At 45.4% G+C, this 23,150-nt stretch overlaps 4 protein-coding genes across 6 annotated transcripts; 2 read left to right on the forward strand and 2 right to left on the reverse strand.

The window, feature by feature from the left end:
• Positions 1-33: 33 nt before the first annotated feature.
• LOC128762915 (syntaxin-binding protein 1-like) lies at positions 34-11,736 on the reverse strand. 2 transcript variants are annotated; one of them, XM_053871488.1, is made up of 20 exons: positions 11,631-11,736; positions 11,224-11,306; positions 9,016-9,065; positions 8,875-8,956; positions 8,628-8,704; positions 7,723-7,801; positions 7,140-7,243; positions 6,144-6,292; positions 5,771-5,855; positions 5,030-5,160; positions 4,273-4,380; positions 4,097-4,157; positions 3,748-3,813; positions 3,594-3,674; positions 3,376-3,514; positions 3,200-3,309; positions 1,866-1,967; positions 1,630-1,715; positions 627-781; positions 34-510 (listed from the first exon to the last, which is right to left on the reverse strand). In XM_053871488.1, exons 2-20 carry the CDS (start codon positions 11,258-11,260, stop codon positions 410-412), a joined length of 1,803 nt encoding a protein of 600 aa, XP_053727463.1. In that variant the 5' UTR covers positions 11,261-11,306; positions 11,631-11,736; the 3' UTR covers positions 34-409. The 2 variants fall into 2 exon arrangements, 1 of the variants encoding a protein (XP_053727463.1); XR_008415593.1 differs by lacking the exons at positions 34-510; positions 11,631-11,736 and having other exon boundaries at positions 730-781; positions 1,822-1,967; positions 11,224-11,421.
• Positions 11,737-12,215: 479 nt separating this feature from the next.
• Positions 12,216-14,507, reverse strand: dhfr (dihydrofolate reductase). Its single transcript, XM_053871360.1, has 6 exons — positions 14,327-14,507; positions 14,197-14,246; positions 13,677-13,782; positions 13,485-13,608; positions 12,966-13,078; positions 12,216-12,300 (listed from the first exon to the last, which is right to left on the reverse strand). Exons 1-6 carry the CDS (start codon positions 14,416-14,418, stop codon positions 12,216-12,218), a joined length of 570 nt encoding a protein of 189 aa, XP_053727335.1. The 5' UTR covers positions 14,419-14,507.
• A 583-nt stretch (positions 14,508-15,090) lies between these two features.
• Positions 15,091-20,672, forward strand: gtf2h2 (general transcription factor IIH, polypeptide 2). Its single transcript, XM_053871740.1, has 15 exons — positions 15,091-15,311; positions 15,381-15,445; positions 15,538-15,615; positions 16,422-16,458; positions 16,841-16,927; positions 17,164-17,214; positions 17,618-17,672; positions 17,871-17,976; positions 18,043-18,133; positions 18,537-18,732; positions 18,866-18,929; positions 19,425-19,528; positions 19,593-19,689; positions 19,767-19,806; positions 20,280-20,672. Exons 2-15 carry the CDS (start codon positions 15,390-15,392, stop codon positions 20,388-20,390), a joined length of 1,173 nt encoding a protein of 390 aa, XP_053727715.1. The 5' UTR covers positions 15,091-15,311; positions 15,381-15,389; the 3' UTR covers positions 20,391-20,672.
• Positions 20,673-20,810: 138 nt separating this feature from the next.
• On the forward strand, positions 20,811-22,894 carry LOC128763025 (uncharacterized). Of its 2 annotated transcripts, none has more exons than XM_053871738.1 (2): positions 20,811-21,090; positions 21,423-22,894. In XM_053871738.1, exon 2 carries the CDS (start codon positions 21,533-21,535, stop codon positions 22,805-22,807), a length of 1,275 nt encoding a protein of 424 aa, XP_053727713.1. In that variant the 5' UTR covers positions 20,811-21,090; positions 21,423-21,532; the 3' UTR covers positions 22,808-22,894. The 2 variants fall into 2 exon arrangements, with proteins under 2 accessions (XP_053727713.1, XP_053727714.1); XM_053871739.1 differs by having other exon boundaries at positions 20,811-20,983.
• The last annotated feature ends 256 nt before the right edge of the window (positions 22,895-23,150 follow it).

Below are 23,150 nucleotides of genomic sequence, written 5' to 3' on the forward strand. Positions count from 1 at the left end.
GAACAAGTTCCACCAGACAAGGCAATAACAGTATCAAGGACAATAAGATTCATTTTATTTGTTTTGCTTTTGACTGAGGGCTAAAATAACATCCGTCCATTCGCTCCCATCATCACACCATGCGTTTCGGCTCTGTGATGACAACAAAAGCAGAGACTTTTCAGGTCGTAATCTGGGCTACATCTATGAGAAACACCATGTACAAAACCACTATTGACAGTGAACACATGAACTGAATGCTGCGCTACAGTCTACGTTTAGTCTAGTTCATCAGGTCCCAGGGGTCGAGAAGAGAGCTGCTGCAAAACGTGCTGAAAGAGTGAAGACCGAGGCAGACGTCCAGTGCTACGCTAATTCAAACATTGACATGAGATAAACACAAGTATGTGGCAGGAAAAAACAGCTTCTTTTACTCCGTGGATGTAACCTCCGGGGGAGCGTTGGGGTCCAGGAAGTCCGGGTGCTGCAGCTCCTTTAAATACTTGGGTGGCGTCACAATGTGTGTCGAACCTGGACGGACGGAAGCAGAGCGGAACCTGCTGACTATATTGCGTACCAAGAGCGACGTGTTGAAGAGCGCCACCTCATGGCTTCCCCCGCACCTCCGCATGTGCAAATGAACTCACCGATGACGGCCTCCCATTTGCCGTTGGTTTGAGTGACCTCGTAGACGCAGCGCATCTCACTGTGGGTCATTCCTCCGATGATGAAGACGATGATCCTGGGCCCCGTCTTCATTTCTGTGGGGCCTCGGTTTTTGTGCCAGTTCCCGTAACGAGCGCTGCGATGACAGCAAAGACCAATGAGTCCAGGCAGGTGAGGAACCATAAATGTCATAATTATATATATTTTACATATATACTGTATATGAATACGTTTAATAAATTAAATGTAAGAAATGTGTTTTTTTAAGTTATACATTATTATATTTGATTGCATACTGACAGAAAAATGTTGAAATAAATAAAAGACAAAAAGTAGAAAAACCCAAATAAATAAAAAGCAAAATGTATAAATGCAACATAAAATAAATGTTGAAATAACATTACAATAAATAAATGTGTATATATACAATGGTACCTCAGTTTTCGAACATCCCGGAGTTCGAACAAAAATTTCGATTTTTTTTTTGCTTCGGATTTTGAACAAAAATCCAGAACTCAAACTGGTTTATGACTTTGTCACAGCCAAACTGCACAGAAGCGCACATTCAGAGCTGGACATGCACCGGGCACCTCTTCACTTCTGGAGAGACGTCACTCACTCGGCAACCCCTCCCACATGCAGCGGCCACACACATACACGAACAGCAGCAGACACTCTACATTCACTACTACAAAAGCCTATTTTAAGGCTTGGAACGCATTATTTCTTTTTCCATTCATTGTAATGGGAAAAATCGGTTCAGATTTCGAACAATTCGCTTCTCAAACCGTCGTCTGGAACTGGATTGTGGTTGAGAACCGAGGTTCCTCTCTCTCTCTCTCTCTCTCTCTCTCTCTATATATATATATATATATATATATATATATATATATATATATCAGATAACATTTATTTATTTGAGATTATTACATTCATTTTCACATTTATGAAACCTTCATATCCTTGGAAGTTTCTCAACCTCACCTGGACGGAGCGCTGGCCTTTGCCGAGGCTTGTCTCTGAGAGATGTAGGGGTATTGTTTGGGGTCCAGCTTGTCCTCAATAGCATCCTGAGTAGAGAGACAACAGCATCACAGTGGTGTTGAGCCTTGTCTGACAGTACATGTTCATGAGTCACCCAGTTCATGATTGTTGTGTTGAGTTGTGTTGGTTCACCCCAGGTTTTCGGATCAGCTCCCTGGGTTGGTGAGAAGAAGTACCTCGATCAGGTCTTTGACCAGAGGAGTCCACCGGGAGAGCTGGTAGGTCTGCTCGCTGATCCGCTCTTTACGGTCGGGCTTCTTGGCTTTTTTCACCGTTCCCTGAAAACAATCGACAAACGTTTGTGGAGCTTTGTCACCAAACCTGACCATGAAGTCCTCTTCTGTTTTATTAGACATTTGCATTCCAGACCAATGGTTCACACAAGGTGAAGTACGACCCAAAACTGTTTTTTTTTTCTAATCCCAGTCAGTAGGTGCCGTTTTTTCGACACTGACTTCACAGTGAACTAGCCTTCAGTCCACACGCATGTTCCGCATCAGGCATCGCTCAAAGTCATCGGGAGTTTGCCAGATGGATCACCAGACCCGAGCCCATCGTGACTCTCAGAGTCACCATCTATTCACGTTTGTGACACTAAACTAAAAGGACAACTTTACTCTCCTAAAACTGTGCAAAAGCAACACAGTGTGGGTTGTTTTCATCCCAACCGCAGGGTTCAAAGGCACCTAAACTCTATTGGAGTTCAATTAAACAGGAAAAATGCGCTGTTCGTTGAACCCAGAATCATGGGTTGAAGAGTCAAACCTATATTTGGGTTAAGTAACTACAGTTCTGGGTTCATTCTTGGTCACAAATGAGTAACAGTTTGGTGTTTTATGGCCTTTAAATATGGCTCTTACCAAATGATATCACACTTCATGTTCATCAACTGAAGCACCATTGGCAGGAGTTACGAGTCTTGCTCAGGGACTGCACAACACAAACTTGCCAGAGCTAGATTCGAACCGGCAACCTCTGAGCTATGCTGCTCACATTATGCTGCAATAATGTAAAGTGACGCTTCCATTCAGAAGCACAGAAACACTTCCTACTTTATACATCACAGATGATAAAAATTAGGTATGTTTGTTGTCACCACCCTGTCACCCAGAACATGGGTGGCATGGGTGGCTCTTAACCCACGTTAAGAGCCACCCATGTAACCCAGAAATTAGCCAAGAATATGGGTTAAAATATTACTGTATGAATGCATAAACCCAGGCCTCTCTCTCGAAACATGACCCAGAAATGGGGATAACAAAAAAAACACGAGGATTTTGGTTAAATAAGAGCCCTATAACACAGAAAATTTCCAGACTATGGATTTTCACATGTTAAAGAGTGTCACGCTGCAAAAAATATTGAGCCATATTAAACCGATGAAATCACTTTTGATCGAGTCGACCAGCATTTCTTCCAGGTTCAGGTTCAGCCCTTGCTCAGTGCAAATGAATGTAAATCCTCTTCTGAGGAAACAAAACAAGTCCCACAGAGTGTTAGACCTTATTACCTCGGAGATGATGGGAACTCCCATGTGAGCCATGTTTGAGATGATGTCACTGTCCTCCGGCGGGATGTTGGCATGTTGAAGGAGCTTACACAGGTTCTCTTCAGTCACACCTGAGGACCACACGTCAGCGTCAGCCCGGCCCAGCGCTGCTTCCCCTGTCAGAACTTGAGTCTCACCGTTCTTCATGAAGATGTACAGCAGAATGATGCGGATCTTGTCAGTGATGCCGACGTTGGTGTCCAGGAGAATCGGGACAATGAGCCTCATAGGGTCCTTGATCTTCTCTCCGTCAGCGTCGGTGCCCATGGCCAGGTCCTAGAGCACCGTCACAGCAGGCGACATCCATGAAGGGACGCAGCACGATTCATGCTGGGTATCGACCTCACGGATCTACCTGTTCAACACGACAGAGCTTGTCCACAGTCCCCTGGTAACGGTTCATGCAGTCCTCAGCCAGGTGCAGATGAGTGGAGTACTGAGCTCAGGGAAGAGAAAAGCTCAAACACGCCTCCCAGCACCAGGGATCCACTTGCAGATGTTCCTCCTACCTTGCTGAGCTCCTTCTGGTATTGAGGCATCTTCTTCAGCATCTGGGAAAGCTCCTTCATGGTGGTCTGAGAGACACAATGGAGAGCTGGAGTCAGGCTTTTTTCTCTTGACAAAACACTTCCTTGTGAGGACTGTACGAGTTTGTGGGGCCATTTGGCTAGTCCAGACATGGTGAAGCCTCAATTTGAGAATGAAGACGTCACAATAACTGGGTTTCAGTTTGGAAGGATAGAAGGATATAAATACAAGTATGTGTGTGTGTCCACTGAGAAATATAGTGTTGAAATGACTTTTAAATTGGTAAATGGAGGAGAAGAACAACATCACCAACATCAGCATGGCGCTCACCTTCTCTCCAGTGTTCATCTTTTTACTGGCAGAGAACTCCTTCAGCGAGCGAGTCACAGCGCTGCAGAGGACAACAGAGAGAGACAGTCCATCAGGTGAGGATTTGAATCGTGCTGTGAGTGATGAACGGTTCAGCACGGTGAGATATGAAGAGCAGAGGGAGGAGACACACTCACGTTGACACTTCGGCGATGTGTTTGTGTCTCAAGGTCAGCCAGAGGTCGTCATCTTCGTCCAGCAGCACCTCCTTCGTCCTCGTCTCTCCCATCCCACTGGTTTCAAAGCTGGGCGCAGGTTTTCGTGGTGAGGCAGACAGAACAAAAATGACACTCGTGTTACTGAATAAATAAAATTTTAAAATAAGGAATTTTTTTTAGCTCCGGCACGTCTGTATTGTGGAGTCCCTGAGCCAGAAATTTAACTCCTGCCAATGGTGCATCAGTCGGTGAATAAGGTAAGAGCCATATTTTAATGCCATAAAACACTAAACTGTGACTCTTTTTTTTTTTTTTTTAAATAGAATGGTCCCAAAAATGTAGTTACTTACTCCAAATATAGGTTTGTGCACCAAATTCATCAACACTGATTTTAGCAATTTAATAAAAAAGTTCATGAAATGTTCAAGGAAAAATCTATTTTAATTATGCGTCTTTCTTTACCCACAAAATAACAATAAACTTCCGGACCATAAGTGGCAGAACTCTGCAGGCAAATGGCGACATCGTGCCAACGACTTGTTACCGGTGGCACGTGCTGTAGCGCCACCTACAGACCGGATTAGATCTGCTGTCATGGATATGGTTAGCTTGTTTGTACTTCTAAATGCAGCTATATTTTCAAGGAAACATTGTGGGTTCTGTTTCGAAAGAAAGAAACTCGAATGGCAGCAAGAATGAAGTTATGAGACACAAATGAAATCATGGAGCCACACACCTGTAGACGTCGTTCTCAATGCCCAGCAGGTCGTAGGCCATGGCCTGCAGAGTCAGCTCATGGAGGAGCGGGGACACCGGGTCAAATCCTCGGTCCAGGATCAGCAGCTGAGACCGACACTTGTCTGGACCCTGGACATGCACATAGATATTTAGGCTTTCAGTAAAGCGCATATGCTTGAAAACAACATCCTGATGCCCAGGGCACTTTTCGTCATGCTAGGAGTTACAGCAGTGTTCTCCGTAACTCTGGGTCAGGCGGACCTTCACTTGTAACTGTGGTTTACGCAGAGAGCTCTAACGCTTGGGGACTGAACCAAAGGTACCCACAAGAAGGTGTGTTTCCAAGAACACACACAGGCATGTTTGGATTTCTCGCCTTGTGGGGACATTGTGAGGTTTCTCATTGCATTCCAAAACACATGGCTAACCTTAACCATGACTCTGAACCACACTTAAACCTAATTCTAATGACCCAGTTATTTTGAAGTCTTCATCAACAAATTGAGACTTCACCTTCTGGGTTCCAGCCAAATGTCCTCACAAGGATAGTGTGAATTAATCTAATGGTATCAGTGGTGGCGTGAAAAGTGCCTTGTCAAAGTTCAGTCAACATTTGTTGACTTAATGTGGTCAATAAAATGTATCTTAACTCATAGTTATGTTTGGTTGCAATATAATAGTTATGAAATGGTCTTTTTCAAGATTCATAATGAACGGATGAAAGATAAAAAATCCTCACTTCTCCCATGGTGGGGTCGTCGGCTTTGTAGCCGTCCAGCTTCTCCTGCAGCATCTGGGCGAGGGTGGCGCAGTCCTTGTACTCCCTGCCGGGGGCAACATTGAGAAACAAGGAGTTCGGAAATGAAGGGTCAGGTACGGACGTCACAAGCGGTGGGATGGAAGGCTAGCATGAAGTACGATGTCAGTAAACAAAGTACAAAGAGATTTATCATGAGATATTTTTGTGGCACATCCCAGCATGCAAACACCTTGAGGTTTGAGGTGAGCAAGGCATGATAAGCACCATGTTATTGCTTTAGTCACTGAGGATGTGCAGCCTGTCCAAACAAGCACTGCTGTGGGGAGCAGTGCTCCTGAGGAGACACCCTTACGCTCTGTAGCGGACTCCAGGGTACTCTTTGAGGGTGGCACAGAGGGTCGCGATCTGCTCCGCACAAGACTCCAGCATGTTGTTCTTCACGTCCGCCTTGAAGGGGCTGTAGAAGTCCTGGAACGAATCCACTTTATCGAGAGAGAAGACCTGTGAGGATGACACCGGTTTAGGTCACAGACTGTTTGGGGTCCAACTGTGGTTGAGTGAGAAGGAAAGAGGTGCCAGGGAAAATGTGTTACTACACACAAAAGGACCAACTTCTGATGTTGTTGTTGTGAAGTGATGGTTTTGTTGGGGTGGGGAGGTGACAAGGCTAGCACCTCATCAATAGGGCACAGCGGGAAACCCTGGGTGATGGGAATCCTCATACATATACTTAAACATATACTAAAAACATATCTGTAACAGATCCAGGCCATATATTCACTTGCCCACATCTGTTTCAGATGAGGCAAATGGACCCATTGTTCAAACGGCATGTAACCCAGATCCGGAATGGATCCCAGAGTACAAGCTTACAGAGAGGTCAATAAAGAGAGGTGGAGCAGAACCAGCCTAGATGTTTGGACGGCTCAGGACCTCAATCATAGCACATGGTAGAGGAACCAAGTATCTAAGTTGGAGCCCCATGTGCACTTAGCAGCTGGAGACTCTCTGTGTTTCATGTCTACTTCTTCTGCAGTACAGTAGAGCGGAACAGTGGGAGATTTGCGAACTGCTCGGATACCTGGAGCTGGATGTCATACCAACATCCGTTACAGCCAACATGGATCTTTGACCTACAAGATGGACAGGACGCTGCAACACACGATACTCCATGCTAACCAAGCGGAGTCTAGTCCTCCCCTCATAAACTAGTGGAAGAAAACTCTGCCTCCAATGGGCTTCACAGCTGAGTCGACTGGCTTTGTACAACCCAAATAACAGATGTGACCCCTGGTCGACACATTAGTAGAAACTAGATTCAGGAGGAGGACGGTGAGACGCTGCTTACTTGAGATTCATAGGGCAGAAAGGCGAGGTGGATCTCTGTTAAGGCCTTCATGGATTTGGCGGCACGGGATTTGGTCAAGAGGCCGAACAAAGAGTCAGGGATCGCTGCAACAGACACAAACATCACATGACCGTCTGCAGAAGAGCATCTGTGATGGCTGTAATTGTTATGGACAGACAGACTGACGAGGTTTGGGACGAGTCTCTATGAGTCGTGATGTTTGCTGATGATATAGTGGTCTGTGGTGAAAGTAAAATGAGTTGAAGGAGACAAGCTTCATGTCATGTGGCCTTCAGATTTGCTGAAGAAGAGGTTCTGTGGCTGAGAAGCTGCAGCTGGACTGGACTGGAGAGCAGTAGAGATTCCTTCTCTGGAGCAACACATGAGCGCCTCCATCTGGCAGTCAGATGGATAGAGGTGGGTCTGGTGGGCTGCCAGGGGAACAGTGCAAAAGAGGGGATACTCTGTTTTCCAACATGCTATGGGGGAACTCAACTGGGACCAAAGCCTCCTCAGCCAGTGTGTAGCAAGCGCAACAGGAAAAACGGTCCGAAATTGAATGTGTACTTTTGTGTTCACTCACTGTCAGTGAAGAAGACGTGTGCTCCTCTGTATCTGGGATTCCGAGGGTCCCTGAAGTCGTCAATCAGACCTTCGACCGACTGGATGCAGAAGTCAGCAAGTCAGTTCAGCAGTTAGGAAAGTAGAGGAGTTTCGTGTGGAGAAGCAGAGAGGCACGTTTTGAGGCTCAGTTTTGAAAGCATGGTTGCACGACTGCTTGGTGGGTGAAACTAGCCCCTTGCTTGATGCGGACGCCGTTTTGTTTTGGATAATCATGAATACCAAACCCACAGCTGCCCCGGGGCAGCCTGACCAAATGGCCCTTCCAACCATCAACACTGGGCTGTTCCAGGGGTCTAGAAATGCCCCTTCAGCATCCTCCGGTGAAATGTTTTGTTTTAATGGTTATTTATCCAAAACAATATGGCAGACACCAGGTAGAGAATCATAGAGGGAGCCATCGACCAACCAGAGCACTACAGAGAGTTTCTGGAAATGTGGAATCTCATTATTTTAAGTAGTGTTAAAAAACATTTTAAGCCCCAATTTAACAAAAAAAAGTTGTAAAAGAAGCTTTTACATCCCATTTTCAAATTGATTAAAGTTGAAGTCACTCTTTTTTTCAAAATTCATTTTCTGTGTCCTGTATCTTAAGGTGCCATACACATAAGGATCTTCAAAATCTTAAACGATTTTTTAAAAATCTGTCAGAGACCCCACTTATGAAGACAAAAAGTCTGCCGACAGACTTCAAGAGTTTTGGTTGTACATATTCAACATATTAAGCATTGACAGTCACTGACAGATTATTTTCAGAGCAGGATGAATTCACTCTTAACATACACCAGACAGGGAAGAAGCAAAATCGTGATGGAAACAGCGCCATTATCGTGATAAACGATAAAACGTTTCATGATGAAAAAGTACCTCATCCGTGGGTGTGATGAGGTAAATGGCCTCCATGCTTGGCAGAGGTTCACGTCGCTTGGTTATATCTTCTACAACTATAGACAGAGAAAACAATCACCACATAGTTTGGCTTCCATTCAGGCAACAGCTTTTATAGATAGAGGCTCAGAAACGTCAACACTAGATGTGTGAGTAAGCAGAAGATTGCACTGTGTTGTCCAAGGATGTGTTGCTACTGATGACGATGGTTTTCCCTCGTGCTTACTGGTGATTCCCTCCGACATGATGTCTGTCATCTTGCAGCAGGACGAGATCATCCTCATACTCAGCTTGTCAACGACCAAAACCTGCAGGGAAACTTTTGTGAGTCAAACTTGGCATCATCAACATAAACCAGATCACGTACTTTCCATTTCCCCTTCTCTCGGGCCTTCTTGATGACATTGTTCATAATCTCTGGAAAGGAAAGAGACCATAGGTGTTAGCCATGAAGCTAACAGGGAAGTCACAGCAACATTTGACTTTTATTTCATCTACATTGTGCAGGTTTTGCTAATGCCAGCACGGAGGCCTTCTGCCACGTCAACCATCCTGGGTCTGCCCCAAGGCCTCCACCCTGATAAGTTGCTCATGTTACTTCCACTTGTTTCTTTTGCAATGGAGGATGGGAAGTTGGAACACCACACATTCAAATTCACTGGTGACAGCTTGCCCCTCGCTGAAGGTCTACTGAAGGTGGGAGCTGAACCCTTCTCACAGGTGACATTCCCAGCAAATCCTTGCTATTCCTCTGGGCCAGGGAAGTTTCCCATCACTGATCCAGCTCTTCACCATTTGAACTCAAATATCAATCTGCTACAAAAGGTGCTCCATGTGCACTTAGGGGTAAAGTCTAAAACACCCATGTGGGTTCAGGTTGAGGAGGCAGTTTGTCCCAGTCATAGACCTGACACTCCTCCCGCCAGAAATAGAGTCAGCATGATTTACCATGATCAGATCCCAATACTCTAATGGGGATAAGGTGGATATTCAGAGCCCTTTGGGTGGTAGTTTGGACCTCAATTTACAGGCTGCAAAGTCGGGGTCCCCACCCATCTCAACTCCTCCCAACATATTTTCAGAGTCACAAAATGAAATTGTGATTTTTAAGGATCAAACTTTTGGCTGGATGCAGCCCAACTGAAGTGATAACGTGTCCCTGTTTCCCTCACTGGGGGTTTTAAGCCACTAGTGGACAAAGGGACCGCCCCTGTGCAATCACTGCCTCTAATCTGTCCCAATCCTCTTATCTCATGCGCCGCCTGCAAAGTCTATTTCAGTTTCTGTGTCAGCTGACCGAACAGGACAGCAACAGCAACGCCCAACCAAAGTGACCACTTGAAATTCTGACCTTAAATACGGTCAACAACGATTCATTACTATTACAGTAATAATACAATAATTATTGCAGATCTGAAAGTTATTTTTTCGTTTGCAGATACTCCATGTTTTTTCAAAACGTAATTCGACTTTGGTATCTCAAACCACTGTCATTGTTTACACACTTCACTGCTCTTATTGTTGCTATTCATTTCAATGTACGTCAGGTGTGGGAGCGTTGTCACCGGCGCCGCTATGACCTATTTAACCTTCCCGATCAGCAAGAGTCATCAGTGTGTCACATATTGCTCCAGTCAACCTAAATACTGTCGCTGTATTCTGATGTTCAGACATTGTTCTGTTCAGATAGGTTTCCTGGGGAGCCTCCTCATTCAGACCAAGTCTAGAGAGTCGCCTGAGACTACCTGAACCTGGGCTTCCTCAGATGTGACCTGCTTCCCACTCTGGAGGTGAATACATTGCTTTAGGTTTGTATTTTAAATTCCTATATATTCATCTAAAGTCCGTATGTTTACAACACGATCATACTGATCAATGTAATGAAATATATATTTAGAAGTGGCCAACCGTACTGTATATGTCTGTTTACCGCCACAATAATGTGAGTAGTTTTCCTCCATCAATGTGGAACGTGCTATACCAATAGACTAACGGTAAACACCGACAAGCCAGTATACAGTATAGAATAATAATGAATCAAGTAAAAGACAGGAAACGATCTTGAGAGAAAACGAGAATTCATTCCGATGAAATCCGCGGTCTGTATGATGTCTAATCCATAATCCGGCAGTGCTGAGATTAGAAGAGCGGGATTTAAACCAGGGCAGTCACGGTGGTTTGGCTAAATTTTGTATCTGAAATAACTATTAATATCGCTGAAAAATGCAAACTAATTACATCCAAAACCTATTAACACGTTTTAAGAGTCCATATTTTTGTTAGGCCTCCTCGAATATGTTCATGTCGATTTCAAACTTTCAGTTTGTAAAATTTAGGTTGTACAATCTGACCTATCAATTTATGATCTTACATTTTATCAATATAATCAACATTAGTTTAACTCAAATTCAAAGGTTTAGAAACTGAAGTTTGACCAGAATCCACCGTTAAATCGAGGGACAGTATTCGGACCAAACCTGAGTGGAAGGCATTTATCGGCATGGAAACAACACCGTAACTATCAAAACAATAGATAGACGGCGAAGAGGAAGTTAAAAAAAAAAAAAAAACGTACTTTCTCCAACGATGGCTTTTAGTCCGAGCGGGGCCATGATGCTGCCTGCTGCGTGTCTCTGCTGCGACTGAGCCGCCCGTCATCTGTGGGCAAGTTAAAGCTGGGATCGTCCTGCAGTGTCCCGGCAGTTTTTGAGGAAACACGCGAAGCAAATCAATAGCACTTTCACGGTTCGAAGATAGTTTTATTGTGTTCTCTTGATGGAATTTAGGAATAAATAAAAGAATGTCCTATGATGAGGCACTTCATCTTCTACTAGCACGCATGATAAAACATATTTCTAAAGTAAACCCTATAATACTTCTCATTTAAAATCATGCTATTCTAATTTCTAATCGGGGTGTGTTTTATTGCAATTGCTTCATACTTCTGGACTTGAAATGACATGAGGAAGAGTATGTATATACCGATCAGGAGCACCCTGCAGAAGCCTAGGCCTCATTCCAAAACATCATTTCCATCATTGTCTGGATTTATTTATCTGACCGTTCAATCGTCTTGACTTTCTTTTCTCCAGTCAGCGAGCAGCGCATGCGCCCCACGCATTTTGTTTGTTTACGTTTGGTCACGCATCGCGATGCAACCGCCTTTGATCACGAAAGGACGAGGAGACAACAACTCACTTTCTGAAGTGTTGTGCGCTTCTCTCAGCGTCAACGCGCAACACCACAGCTTCGTCACTGACTGCCCTGCACTGCCCTCTGCTGACCCCGAGTGGCACAACAACACAATACCGCTCCTGATAACCCGCCCTGGAACATAGAGTTTCAAATAAAGGTGATCACTCCTGAGTGTTTTCCCAGCGATCATACTCAGGTGCTTTATTGCCATATTAATTACATTGAGATTTTGCAGCCAAAGTTGTGATAAACGATTGAATGTATGCGACATGTGAGTTAATGCAAATTAGCAACGGGGCTAACACGCGACCAGTAATGTTTATATGATTACCTTCTAAACAGAAAAAAAAACCTTCATCAGGAGAATGAATTTTATTGTTCAACACTTTCATAAACTTCAAATCGGTACATGATACCATTTTCCTCCTGCATCTCAGTGGAGACTCCGGGAAAGTTCCTGGAAAACCAAAACAAAGTCCACTGTTTAGAGAGTTTGCATAGACCTCACGCTCAATATGAAGCGTAAGCAGCAGAAACAATGAGGACCATCATCACATACATAGTTCCCTGCCAGGTCTTGTGAGAGGACACAGATCAATATCTATATCTGTCAAATTTAAAGGGCCCAATCCAACTCACTTCCGGAGCTGTTCAAATCACACTTGGACCAGTGCAGTCTAATCTACACTGAAATCCCAGATCAGTTGACACTGCTAGACATTTTCTGGAGAAACAGTCGCTTCAACTCATAAACATAAGTAAACTCAGTTGTGTGAACAAGCTGAGTAAACATGGGTACATTACATGAACTGAAGTATCTCAGGAACATTATCATTTCATCATGATTCTCACACTAGACTCCTGAACAATGTTCATTAACAAACATCAAAATAGTGTCTGATTCTAGCGTTAATGATGGAAATGAAACCGTTGTCCATGGTTGTGTATATTTTTACGCAATATAGGGAATATGTATGTCCGTTATTATTGAATTTTTGGGGTGTGGTCTAGGAACCACAGCACACGGGTCAGAGAAGTTTTAAACACGAGATAAGGGCTTCTTTTAGCTTCAATCGCTGATCAATTGGTCTCACTGGCGCATTCATTTTGCCTTTGACTTACTCTAGGAGGCGGTATTTTTCCAGGGTGATGCCAGGAAAGAATGTGTCACACTCAAACTGCTTCAAGATCCTGGTGACAAACAGCCGCTTCTGCCCCTGGTGCTCCATCATTTCCTGGGGAGGGAAATATCACAGTCATATCTGTGTGTGCGTACTCATGTATCTGTCGTTGTGGGGACCAAAACACCTCCTTGTGGGGCACGTATGCCATCATAGGTGCCATTGTGCCAGTCCGGACAAGGTTAAGCCTCAATTTGAGGATGAGAACTTCAAAATAACTGGGTCATTATAACTGGGTTTCAGTTTGGTTCAGAGTCCTGGTTGTGGCTAGTTGTGTGTTTTGGCGGGGAGAGGCTGGGGAAAGGGTTACATCAATTATAGGTATATAAACTGTTGATGTGCTTTGTTTTTGGAAGGCATTTTGAACTTAAAGTGTCTTGAACTGATCTTACAAAACATCAGGAAGAGTCACCCAAGTTGGTATTGGGAGCCAAGTGGGACCCAAGCATGCGATGCTTACTTGGTATAGTGACTGTCCTCCGATCACCCAAACCTGGTCCGCACGATCCGACAGCTCTGTGTCCACCAGCTTCAGGGCGGAGGTGAAGTCTGCAGCCAGGAAGTGAGCTCCAGCAGGAGGCGCCCTGGGACAAGGAGACTTCATTGGATCATGTGACCTGTTGTCAATGTCACGGGTGTGTGTGTGACTGACTTGAGCTCCCTGCTGAGGATGATGTTGATCCTGTTGTTGAGGGGCCGGTTTTTCTCCGGGATAGAGAACCAGGTCTTTCTCCCCATGATGACCACGTTCTGCTTCCCTGCACGACAGCAAGTCAACAAGATGATCCAGGCTCTATCTTGCTGTGTAGCACCAGGTAAAATGGCAATTCAGTGAGATGCGCCCAAGTAGATCACATGACAGTAAAAAAAAATAGATGATAGCATTTGCCAGCGCAGCAGAAAAGATGCAGCTTCCCCCATAAACAAAGAGCCAAAGTGCAAGCTCTTCACACAGAAACGCAGGAGTAATCATTAACATTCAAACTGCAGTGTTCTACTGGGAAAACAGAACAGGCAGCTTCATTTATATTTTAAATTAAATGGAATAAATTAAATGCACAGACCAGACAGTAATCATTAAATTATCGGGTTTATTTGAGCATTTTCCTCCGGGAATATATAATTCACTGTGTCACATATAAAGGTAAACAAATAAGTCAGACGTGCTTTACCTTCCACGGATGGCGTTGAGGTCATCTTTCGAAAATGTTTGAATTCATGACTGGGAGAGAGTGCAAACATTATTGTGAATTGAAAGCCCCGGGTGGATGAGCAACCGTGAAACATCTGCTCTCCACTCACTTGAGTCGGATCGGGCTCCAAGGCAGATCCCCCAGTCGGCCGATCCCCATGTCAGGACAGACGGCCACGATGGCATTCAGAGTCCGTGTCATTGTCGGATACCTCCAAGCGTCAGCCGCCGGTTTCCCGCAATAAATGAGTTACAAAAGGAGCGGAAGTTACGACGTCTGCACCAATATGTTTCGCGCTGCGCCGAACCCTCAAATCTGTACACGCATGCGCACTGGCCTACCCTGATAATCCATGTTTTATGGCGAGTCAAGAGGGACAAACGAAAATTCATTCGCAAAATACATTCCACATTAAGTGGTTACGCTTTTTACTTTCAAAAAACGCAACCACTTAAATTACGTTATTATTATTAGTCATTTAATTAGTACAGTATTGTTGCTTAAAATATTATTATTATTAATTATTATTATTATAAATACGTCTAATAAAAGCCCAATATAGTACATTCCGAAATGAAGAAAAGAAGCTTATATGATGTGGAGAGCGGGATTGAGAATTAAATTAAGGAGCACTGATCTGATGTGAACAGGCAGGTTTTATTTTCACAATATAAATATAATTCAATATTTGTTAAATAATTTTGCTGAGGAAAATGGTTTGACTCGAAGTCCTTTTGCAATTCTCCATCATCAGTTAAACATAAGAAGTGATAGCTCTCATAATATGAGAATAATAATTTGTGTATGTATTTACTCCACACCATAGGTGGCGGTAGAGCACCAAGTGTCATGAAACATGAAGAAGGAGAATATCGTCAGTGCGCGGCGCTCTAGCACATGCGCAGAACGGTGTGGTTGTCTGGAAACTGTCGAGTTTGACCATCTCCTCGAATGTCTTTGCAAGCTCACTGGTTTTGCGAGGACAGAAAATACTGGGTCCGACGTGTTAAAGTACCCCCAAGTGACTAGTTAACTAGCTAGTGAACAGAACGCGCGCCGCCTGGTGGAATTATCAACGGAACTCAGCTTTTGAGGTGACATTTTTTCCCGCTTATTTGATTTAACCTTGTAGTTATATTAATAATTCCTGTGTTAAATGACAGTTTTTAGTCATGGACGAGGAGCCAGAAAAAGCCAAACGCTGGGAAGGCGGTTATGAACGGACATGGTGAGACAGTCAACTCAGTGGACCCTGTTCACTGTGTTAGAATGTCTGCTTCTGCTTCTGCTTTATTCATGATCCATTTTTTCGTTCCACAGGGAGGTTCTGAGGGAGGATGAGTCTGGTTCACTCAAGGCTACAGTGGAGGAGATCCTCTTTCAGTCCAAGAGAAAACGGTTAGTATTGCCTGTGCCTTAGCAGCGAGTCTGAAGCAGTTCACCAAGTCAGGTCCCATCGTTGCGCTTTTGTTGGAGCCAGTGAAGGATGTTTACTGTCTTCGCAGTATTTCAGTGATAGTCACTGCCATGTATGATGAGACATAGATGATAACAACAACAACAACAAACACGGAGGGATCCCTGAACAAAAGCAAACAGACTGCTTTTGTTCAGGGATGTTTTTCACTACACAATGGACACTACTCGGAATATACAGTGGTGTCTCGGTTCTCGACCACAATCCGTTCCGGAAGGCCGTTTGAGAAGCGAATTGTTCGAAATCTGTATCGCAGAAAAAAAAACTAGCAATTTGTGTTCGAATTCCAAGACGTTCGGAAACCGAGGCACCACTGTATTTGACATTCTTATGAAATTGAAATTCTTATAAAAGAGCTTTAGTTTAAACAAGGTGATATAAAAAATTGAATATAGCCACTAACTTGATTTATTGTGCTGTTGTCAAACTGATGCAAAATAAGCAACATTTATGTTGTTTAAATATTGTATGGGTCCATCATTTAATATTACAAATCCATTCAAATTGAAAAATGTGGCTTCTTGTGGCAAATATTCTTATACCATTAAACTCCGATAAATTGAGATTAATTAATCTCAAATTCTTTAATGAACTAGATTATTTTTTTAATCGAATCCTGCACCTTTATTACATTGCATTACATTACTTTATGCTGTCCTTGTTTTCATTGGAACAGACCAGGGATTGCTGAATGGTAAAAACAGAAATATGTGTTCACCTCTTTCAGGGTTGCAGACAGCCATGGTCAAGTGAGGCTGGGGATGGTGAGTTCATTCGGCCCCCTCATCTGTGGTAATGGATTCAGTGCCAAAATATTCATGGATAGAAATTCCGTCTCATAAATATCAAAGTCTGGTGAGATAAATGTGCTTCCTTAATATTTTAAATAACCTTATTTTGTCCTCTTTTTTGGACACAATAATGGTGTTAAAACAACACCTGCTTATCACACCCAATTTTAGAAGCTCTGCTGTGATGGAGGAACTTTCTCTCTTAGTGGCTCCGTATTTGCTCTGAGTCATTTGCTGTTGATGCCCTTTTCAAGAGACTGTAAATGATTAATGGATGTCAAAACCGTAAATATGGCCCGCCTTCTTCAGTGAAATCCTTTTGGCTGTTCCTACTCCTTTTGTCCATCCCTTGCAGATGCGTCACCTCTATGTGGTGGTCGACTGTTCAAGAAGCATGGACGACCAAGACCTAAAGCCAAACCGCCTTACTTCAACTTTGAAGGTCAGCTTTGTCATACACGAGACACGTGATGCTGCTTTTGTTTAGAAAGAGTGAAGTGTTGTGTGAATAAAAACTGGTTTACTGCTCTGTACAGTTAGGCCTTCACTTATAGTTTTCATAGTGCAACAGGAATGTAGAACAGTGTTATATGTGTTAAACATGGCCCTGCAGTGTTCTCTGTTGTGGCAGAGTTGTGTGCTTCAGAACGTAACCACTTCCTCTTGTTCGCTCCTCAGCTGTTGGAAGTTTTCATCGACGAGTATTTTGACCAAAACCCCATCAGTCAGGTAAGATCTTCTCACGATCATCCAAGTTATGACCACCCCTCCCACCACTTAGTTGTGGGTTAGCATCGCTTCGTTCATTGTGTGAAGTCTCCTTCATGTCATGTGCCCTCTTAGTTACGGTGGAGCTGGTTTATTTTGGTGGTGTTCTGAAGGTCTGTTGGGATTCATGAGTGTTCTAAAGACGCCCAAGGCCCATGCTGGTCATATAGACAGCTCCAGCGGGAATAAGTGGAGAAGAAAATGTGTTTATCTAACCGGACAACACAAATCTTGCATTAAACACTTAAAACCATAGTTGGAGGTGGGGCTGCATAGAAGATGGCAAATAAATATAACATAAGATATAATATAAGATGGCAAAAGTCTGTGACTCGCAGACTATATTTGTGTCGCTTGTTTTCAGGTGGGATTCATCACAACCATGAACAAAAGAGCGGAGAAGCTGACTGACCTGGCAGGTGAGGTCAACATGTGAGATTGTCCTGCTCTGACTCTGACTCACGTTTGAAGGCATGAGTCGGCACATTTTGGCTCCGTTTGTCATGCTGTTGCTCATGAAGCAAGGATAACCTTAAGTATTAGCTCAGCATTTGGAACCCAGCTACATGACTCTTGATACAGTGCAGTTGTGTGACGTGGTGTCCCCTGTCTCGCAGGAAACCCCCAGACGCACATCGCCGCTCTGAAGAAAGCGGTGGGCACGGTGTGTGCAGGAGAGCCGTCTCTCTACAACGCTCTGAGTTTGGCGTTGCGCACTCTGAAGTACGAGTGTTTCTGTGCGAGTGTGAACCAGTGTTTGTGCTGATGCCCTTGTCTGTCTCCATGAAGACACATGCCTGGACACACCAGTCGGGAGATTTTGATCATCCTCAGCAGCCTGACCACATGTGACCCGACGAGCATCTATGACATTATCAAGGTGAAATCATCGCTGTGTCGTGGTTCAGATTAGGTCTGGTTTATCCAACATGTTTGAAAAGGTAAACAAGTGAAGGTCAGGGTTCTTCTACCGTGATGTTCCCCCATCGCCAAAATGCTGGGTTGCACTGTCCGTTCGTCTTCTCAATACTATGATGGATGCTTGTTTTTGTGTGACCCTCTAGCGCCCCCTCTGCCAGGATTTCAAATTTCATGAAAACGTCTTCATTTCTGATGTGATTCAGTTGTGCTCTCTTCTGAAATGCCATCAAAACATTTCTCATCCAGAAACACAACCTTCCACCACTAAATACAGGGTGATATTCTGCGCATGTGTATGACAGACCCTGAGCCTTCACACTGATCCCCATTGACTAAAGTGTTGACCTGAACTGTCCCCGCAGAGTCTGAAGTCCCTGAAGGTGCGGGTGTCTGTGATCGGACTTTCGGCCGAGGTCCGAGTGTGCACCATGCTGACCAAAGAAACCGGCGGCTCGTATCACATCATCCTGGACGAAGGTCACTTCCGAGAGCTGCTGCTGCTGCACGTCAAGCCTCCGCCGGTCAGCGCCACGTCCGAGTGCTCCCTGATACGCATGGGTCAGTAAAACGTCCGAAGTAGAGCATTCTGGAGTGTAGGATGTTCATCCATTTTATGTGTCATTTAGTGATCAAAATAATTCTACACTACATGTGTGATTCTGATTGTGATGGACCGTTCTCTTCCCCTCAGGTTTCCCCAAACATACTGTGGGTCCTTTTAATGACAGGGAAGCCCAACCTTCCTTCAGCATGTCGTGAGTACATCTGGGCTCTGAAGATTTCGCCAGTCAGGACGGGTGGTTGTCAGCGTTAGCTGCTCTTTCTCCCCCAGGTTCAGGACCTGTGGCTGCCTTGGGCAAAATGCTCTTTCCACTGAAAATGTATTTATGTTTTTGATAGTTCAAATTATTCTATTGTCTGAACTCACAAAAACTTAACCCAAACCGTAACCTGTGGCTCCCAGGCACCTGGCACACACCACTCTGACTGTAGCTTGTCCTGTAAAGACTGGTTAGTCAGTGATGGTGAGATGAAGCGATTGCGTCATTTGCTCTTTGGTGCCTCCAAGCGGACATTAAATGCAAAACTGCAGTTATTATCAAGACGAGCAGCAAAACATCTGCAGTTTTCTGCTTCAGAAAGAGATTCCCCAGTGTTTGGGGGGCGTAAAACTGCTGTTGACTGTCAGATGTTAAACCGTAAAATTCAGCTGTATATTGTTAACTGCCGACCTTCCCTGCCCTGAACAGTCAACTGGAGAGCAGCAGCTGCCCCACTCTCTCCGTCAGTGGCTACCTGTGTCCCCAGTGCCAGGCCAAATACTCGGTGCTGCCGGTGGAGTGCAAAGTCTGCGGTAAGTTGGCGACTTCTGTCTTGGCTCAAACACGACTGGTCTTGACTCTTCTGTGGCGCGTTAGGTCTGACTCTGGTGTCCGCTCCTCATCTGGCCCGCTCCTTCCACCACCTGTTCCCCCTGAAGACTTTCACTGAGAGCCGCTCCGTGGAAGAAGAAGGGTTCGTCTCTCAGACACTCAGAGGGCCCTGAAATGGACCACAAGCCTCACTGACGTTTGGCTCCCTTCTCGTTCCAGGTTCTGTCAGGCATGTCAAGCCAAACTCAAGGACCAAATCGTAAGTTTCTGTCAATGTCCAAAAACACCAATCGACAAAACGAGGTCCATGCAGTGTACAGGTCCAACCTTAGAGGGGCTTAAAATTGATTGAAGCTCTCAAACTCCAGGATTGGAGCAAAATAACAGTTGTATGTGCGAGTTATAGTAGGTTAACTTTACAAAAAGCACATTTGCAACAAGGGAACAGGACTACAAATATGGCCACCACTCCCTGCCCAGGATTCTGTTCTGGCTTCTGTTGATCAAACATATCCATCATCATCATTCAGAGCAGTCCAAAGGAACCTGGTGAGTGAAGTCACTTGTGTTGACTTCTGAAGTAGAACTTGGCTGTTGAGGGCTTGTAAGTCTGATCGCTCTGCTCAAGAGTGGATGATCCAAGCAGAGACGGTGAGCCGTGCCTGACTCCTCCTGTTGTGCTCTCTGTCTCTCTCTCTCTTTCTTTCTCTTTCTCTTTCTCTCTCGCTGCAGGTCTACAGGTGTCCGTCTTGCCACAGTGTGTTCTGTGTGGAGTGTGATCTCTTCATCCACGACTCTCTTCACTGCTGCCCCTGCTGCATCCACAACCAGAGCGCCCCCTGAGCCAGGTCACACGCACGTGGACATGGACGCACTGTGCCACTGGACTCTGAGGAAGAACACGTCTGTGGGTGTCAGTGAATGGGACCTGGGCTCTGCGAAGGCTCTGGTTGAAGAGGAAAGTCGTTTGAACTGGGACCCACTTGGATTTATTTTGACTTCATTCAAGTGTTGGCTTCTGAGTTTTATCTTCAGTCTCACATGTGGTTATGATTCTGTGAACAACACCGTGTGATTCTGCCTGCTAATTGCTGTGCAATTAAATGATGTAGTTTCATGTTTTCCTCCTTTGTCTGGCATCATTCACGTGACGGTTCTGCGTCAGCTGGCGCGTATTTTCCGGACCTCTCGCCTGATAACATGAAAAAAAAATGGGGTGCAGCCTCCTCCAGATTCACTCGTCACTTCCGGCAGACGGTTTTGATATCGAGTGGACCCGCTCACGGTCCATGTCGGATGGGGCACCAGTCTGCACGAATCCGGGGTTTCCACCAACCGTATCGGACACTTTTTGACAGCGACTCCCAGGGTGATAAACTCCACACGGATACGGAGACGCTTCTCCGTGTGGACAGTGGATACGGATACTTTTGAAGGTGATGACGTCACGGCCCCGCCTGCCTGGGATCTCGCCCCAAAAGTCGCCAACTTCACTACGATACCAGCGAACAACAGAGTAGTTCACGCGGCAACAACCGTTCAGGTTATTGTTTTTAATATTAGCGCGCAATATTTATTTCACGAAACCACGTCGAACAAGAAGTTATGAAACACTTGAAGCTGATCACGCCCTGTGGAGTCGATGAAGCTGCCAAAGTCGCGCGACCCCGCCCACGCTCTCGTGACTCTGAGTTCAGACGTTGCGTCTCTGACACATGCAGATAACGGGCTGCCGAAGCGCTCGTACCTGATCACCGTCTCACGTCCAACACGCGAGTTCCTGGAAACAAGTCTCACTTTGTATCACCCAGGGAAATGCTGAAGAGCGGCCAGGACCCTTGTCTTTTCTGAATCATTTCCATTCTCCTCCAACAGGAAGTAGCAGCCTCCTCCTGATCCATTCTTCCGTTCCCTGAAGCTGCTGATGTTGTGGAGATAGAGACGAGGAAGCACCTGTCAGAGTCGAGTCCCTCACAGACGACACCATGGCTGCAGAGATGCTGCTGCTGCTGACGCTCTTCTCCAGCATCCACGCTGAGGTCATCCTGAGAGCGGGGCGGGATCATTACTTCTTCAGATGGGACAAAGCCGCTGACTTCTGCTCCATCTATAGATGGACCAGTGAGGGGAAGGAGCTCCTGTGGAACTCTTCAAATACCTTTTATCTGCTACAGCCTGTGGCTGCTTCCCACTCGGGTCAGTACCAGGTGCAGTGCTGGACTCGGGGCAAGGTGACCCACGAGAGGAACTCCACTCTCCTGGTCTGTGACGAACAGAAGATGAAAGATCATGGGATTTGGTACCAGATAGTTGGGCAGACAGCAGAGCTGACTTGTGACGGTGTGGGACCAAACCAGAGTGTTGAGTGGGCCTATATGAAGTACAGGACAACTGAATTAGTGTTAATAGATGATAAAATGCTTTCAGAGCGCGGACACCTGGTGAAGAACACTTCTCTTTTTCTCACCGCCAACAGACAGTCGAGTGGCAACACCTACTACTGTCTGCAGAGGCAGCAGCTCAGCTGTGACCTTCGCAGTCGTTTCGCTTTAATAGTCCCATCGGAGTCCATCGTGCGCTCGGTGGGAGAGAGTCTGGAGCTCAACTGTTCTGATGACAGCAGGAACCCAACGCAGGAGTGGAAGATGTATAATCAACTGTGGTCTGAGGGAGTGAGTCTGAACTACACCCTGATGTTTCCATCACTGACGCTGGACCACACAGGTCTATACACTTGCAAAGCTGGTGCTTCTGCTGAGGAGAAGTATCAGCTCTTCGTGTGTCCTGAGCCTGAGCCTCTTGCTGTGGAGCTCTTCACCGGGCGGGACCTCACTCTCCCCTGTGGGAACTGGACCGGTTACATTCGCTGGTTCATGAGGTCCAACAGAACCAAAGGACGAGTCTTTAACGTTGAAGAGTATCGAGTCCCAGACAAGATTTATCACTCCTCCAGCGGCCTGGTGATCAGGAACATCTCTCTGGAGGACACTGGAGAGTTCTGGTGTGTGATTAAGAGAGGCCCGTTCTGCCAGTTCCAGTTTGAGTACCTGGTGGTGTTCGGAGAGCCAGAGGTTGATCACCATGTGCTGAGGTCCGTGCTGCTCAGTGTTGCCTTAGTGATGATGCTGTGTGTTGTTGTAGGGGTGACTGTGTGGAGGTGGAGGAGGAGGAGGAGAGAGCAGCTCCCAGCAGCTGTAGAGGAGCAGGAGGTCGCCCAACTGTCTCCAGAGTCAGACGTGCAGGAGGATACTGCGGGCTGAAGGCGCTGTGATGCTTGTGAATAACTGCTGACCTTTGACCTCACTGATGAGCAAAGTGTTTGCTATTGCTTGGCTTCAATAAATGTAACGTGCTTCTGATACACACTCTTCGTTTGTGACTCACACACATACAGGTTTGTCACACCATCTATGTGTGGACCTCTCATAGCCATAACCCTTTCCCCGGCCTCTCCCCCTAAACCTGACCATCCAAAAGACATGGCACACCTCAATCAGGACTCTGAACCCAACTAAAGCCCAGTTATAATGACCCAGTTATTTGGAAGTTTTAATCCTAAAATTGATGCTTGAGCCATTCTGGTTCTGGCAAAACGGTCCCCAC

This window comes from Synchiropus splendidus, chromosome 7 (genome assembly GCF_027744825.2).
Source record: "Synchiropus splendidus isolate RoL2022-P1 chromosome 7, RoL_Sspl_1.0, whole genome shotgun sequence".
NCBI lineage: Eukaryota > Metazoa > Chordata > Actinopteri > Syngnathiformes > Callionymidae > Synchiropus > Synchiropus splendidus.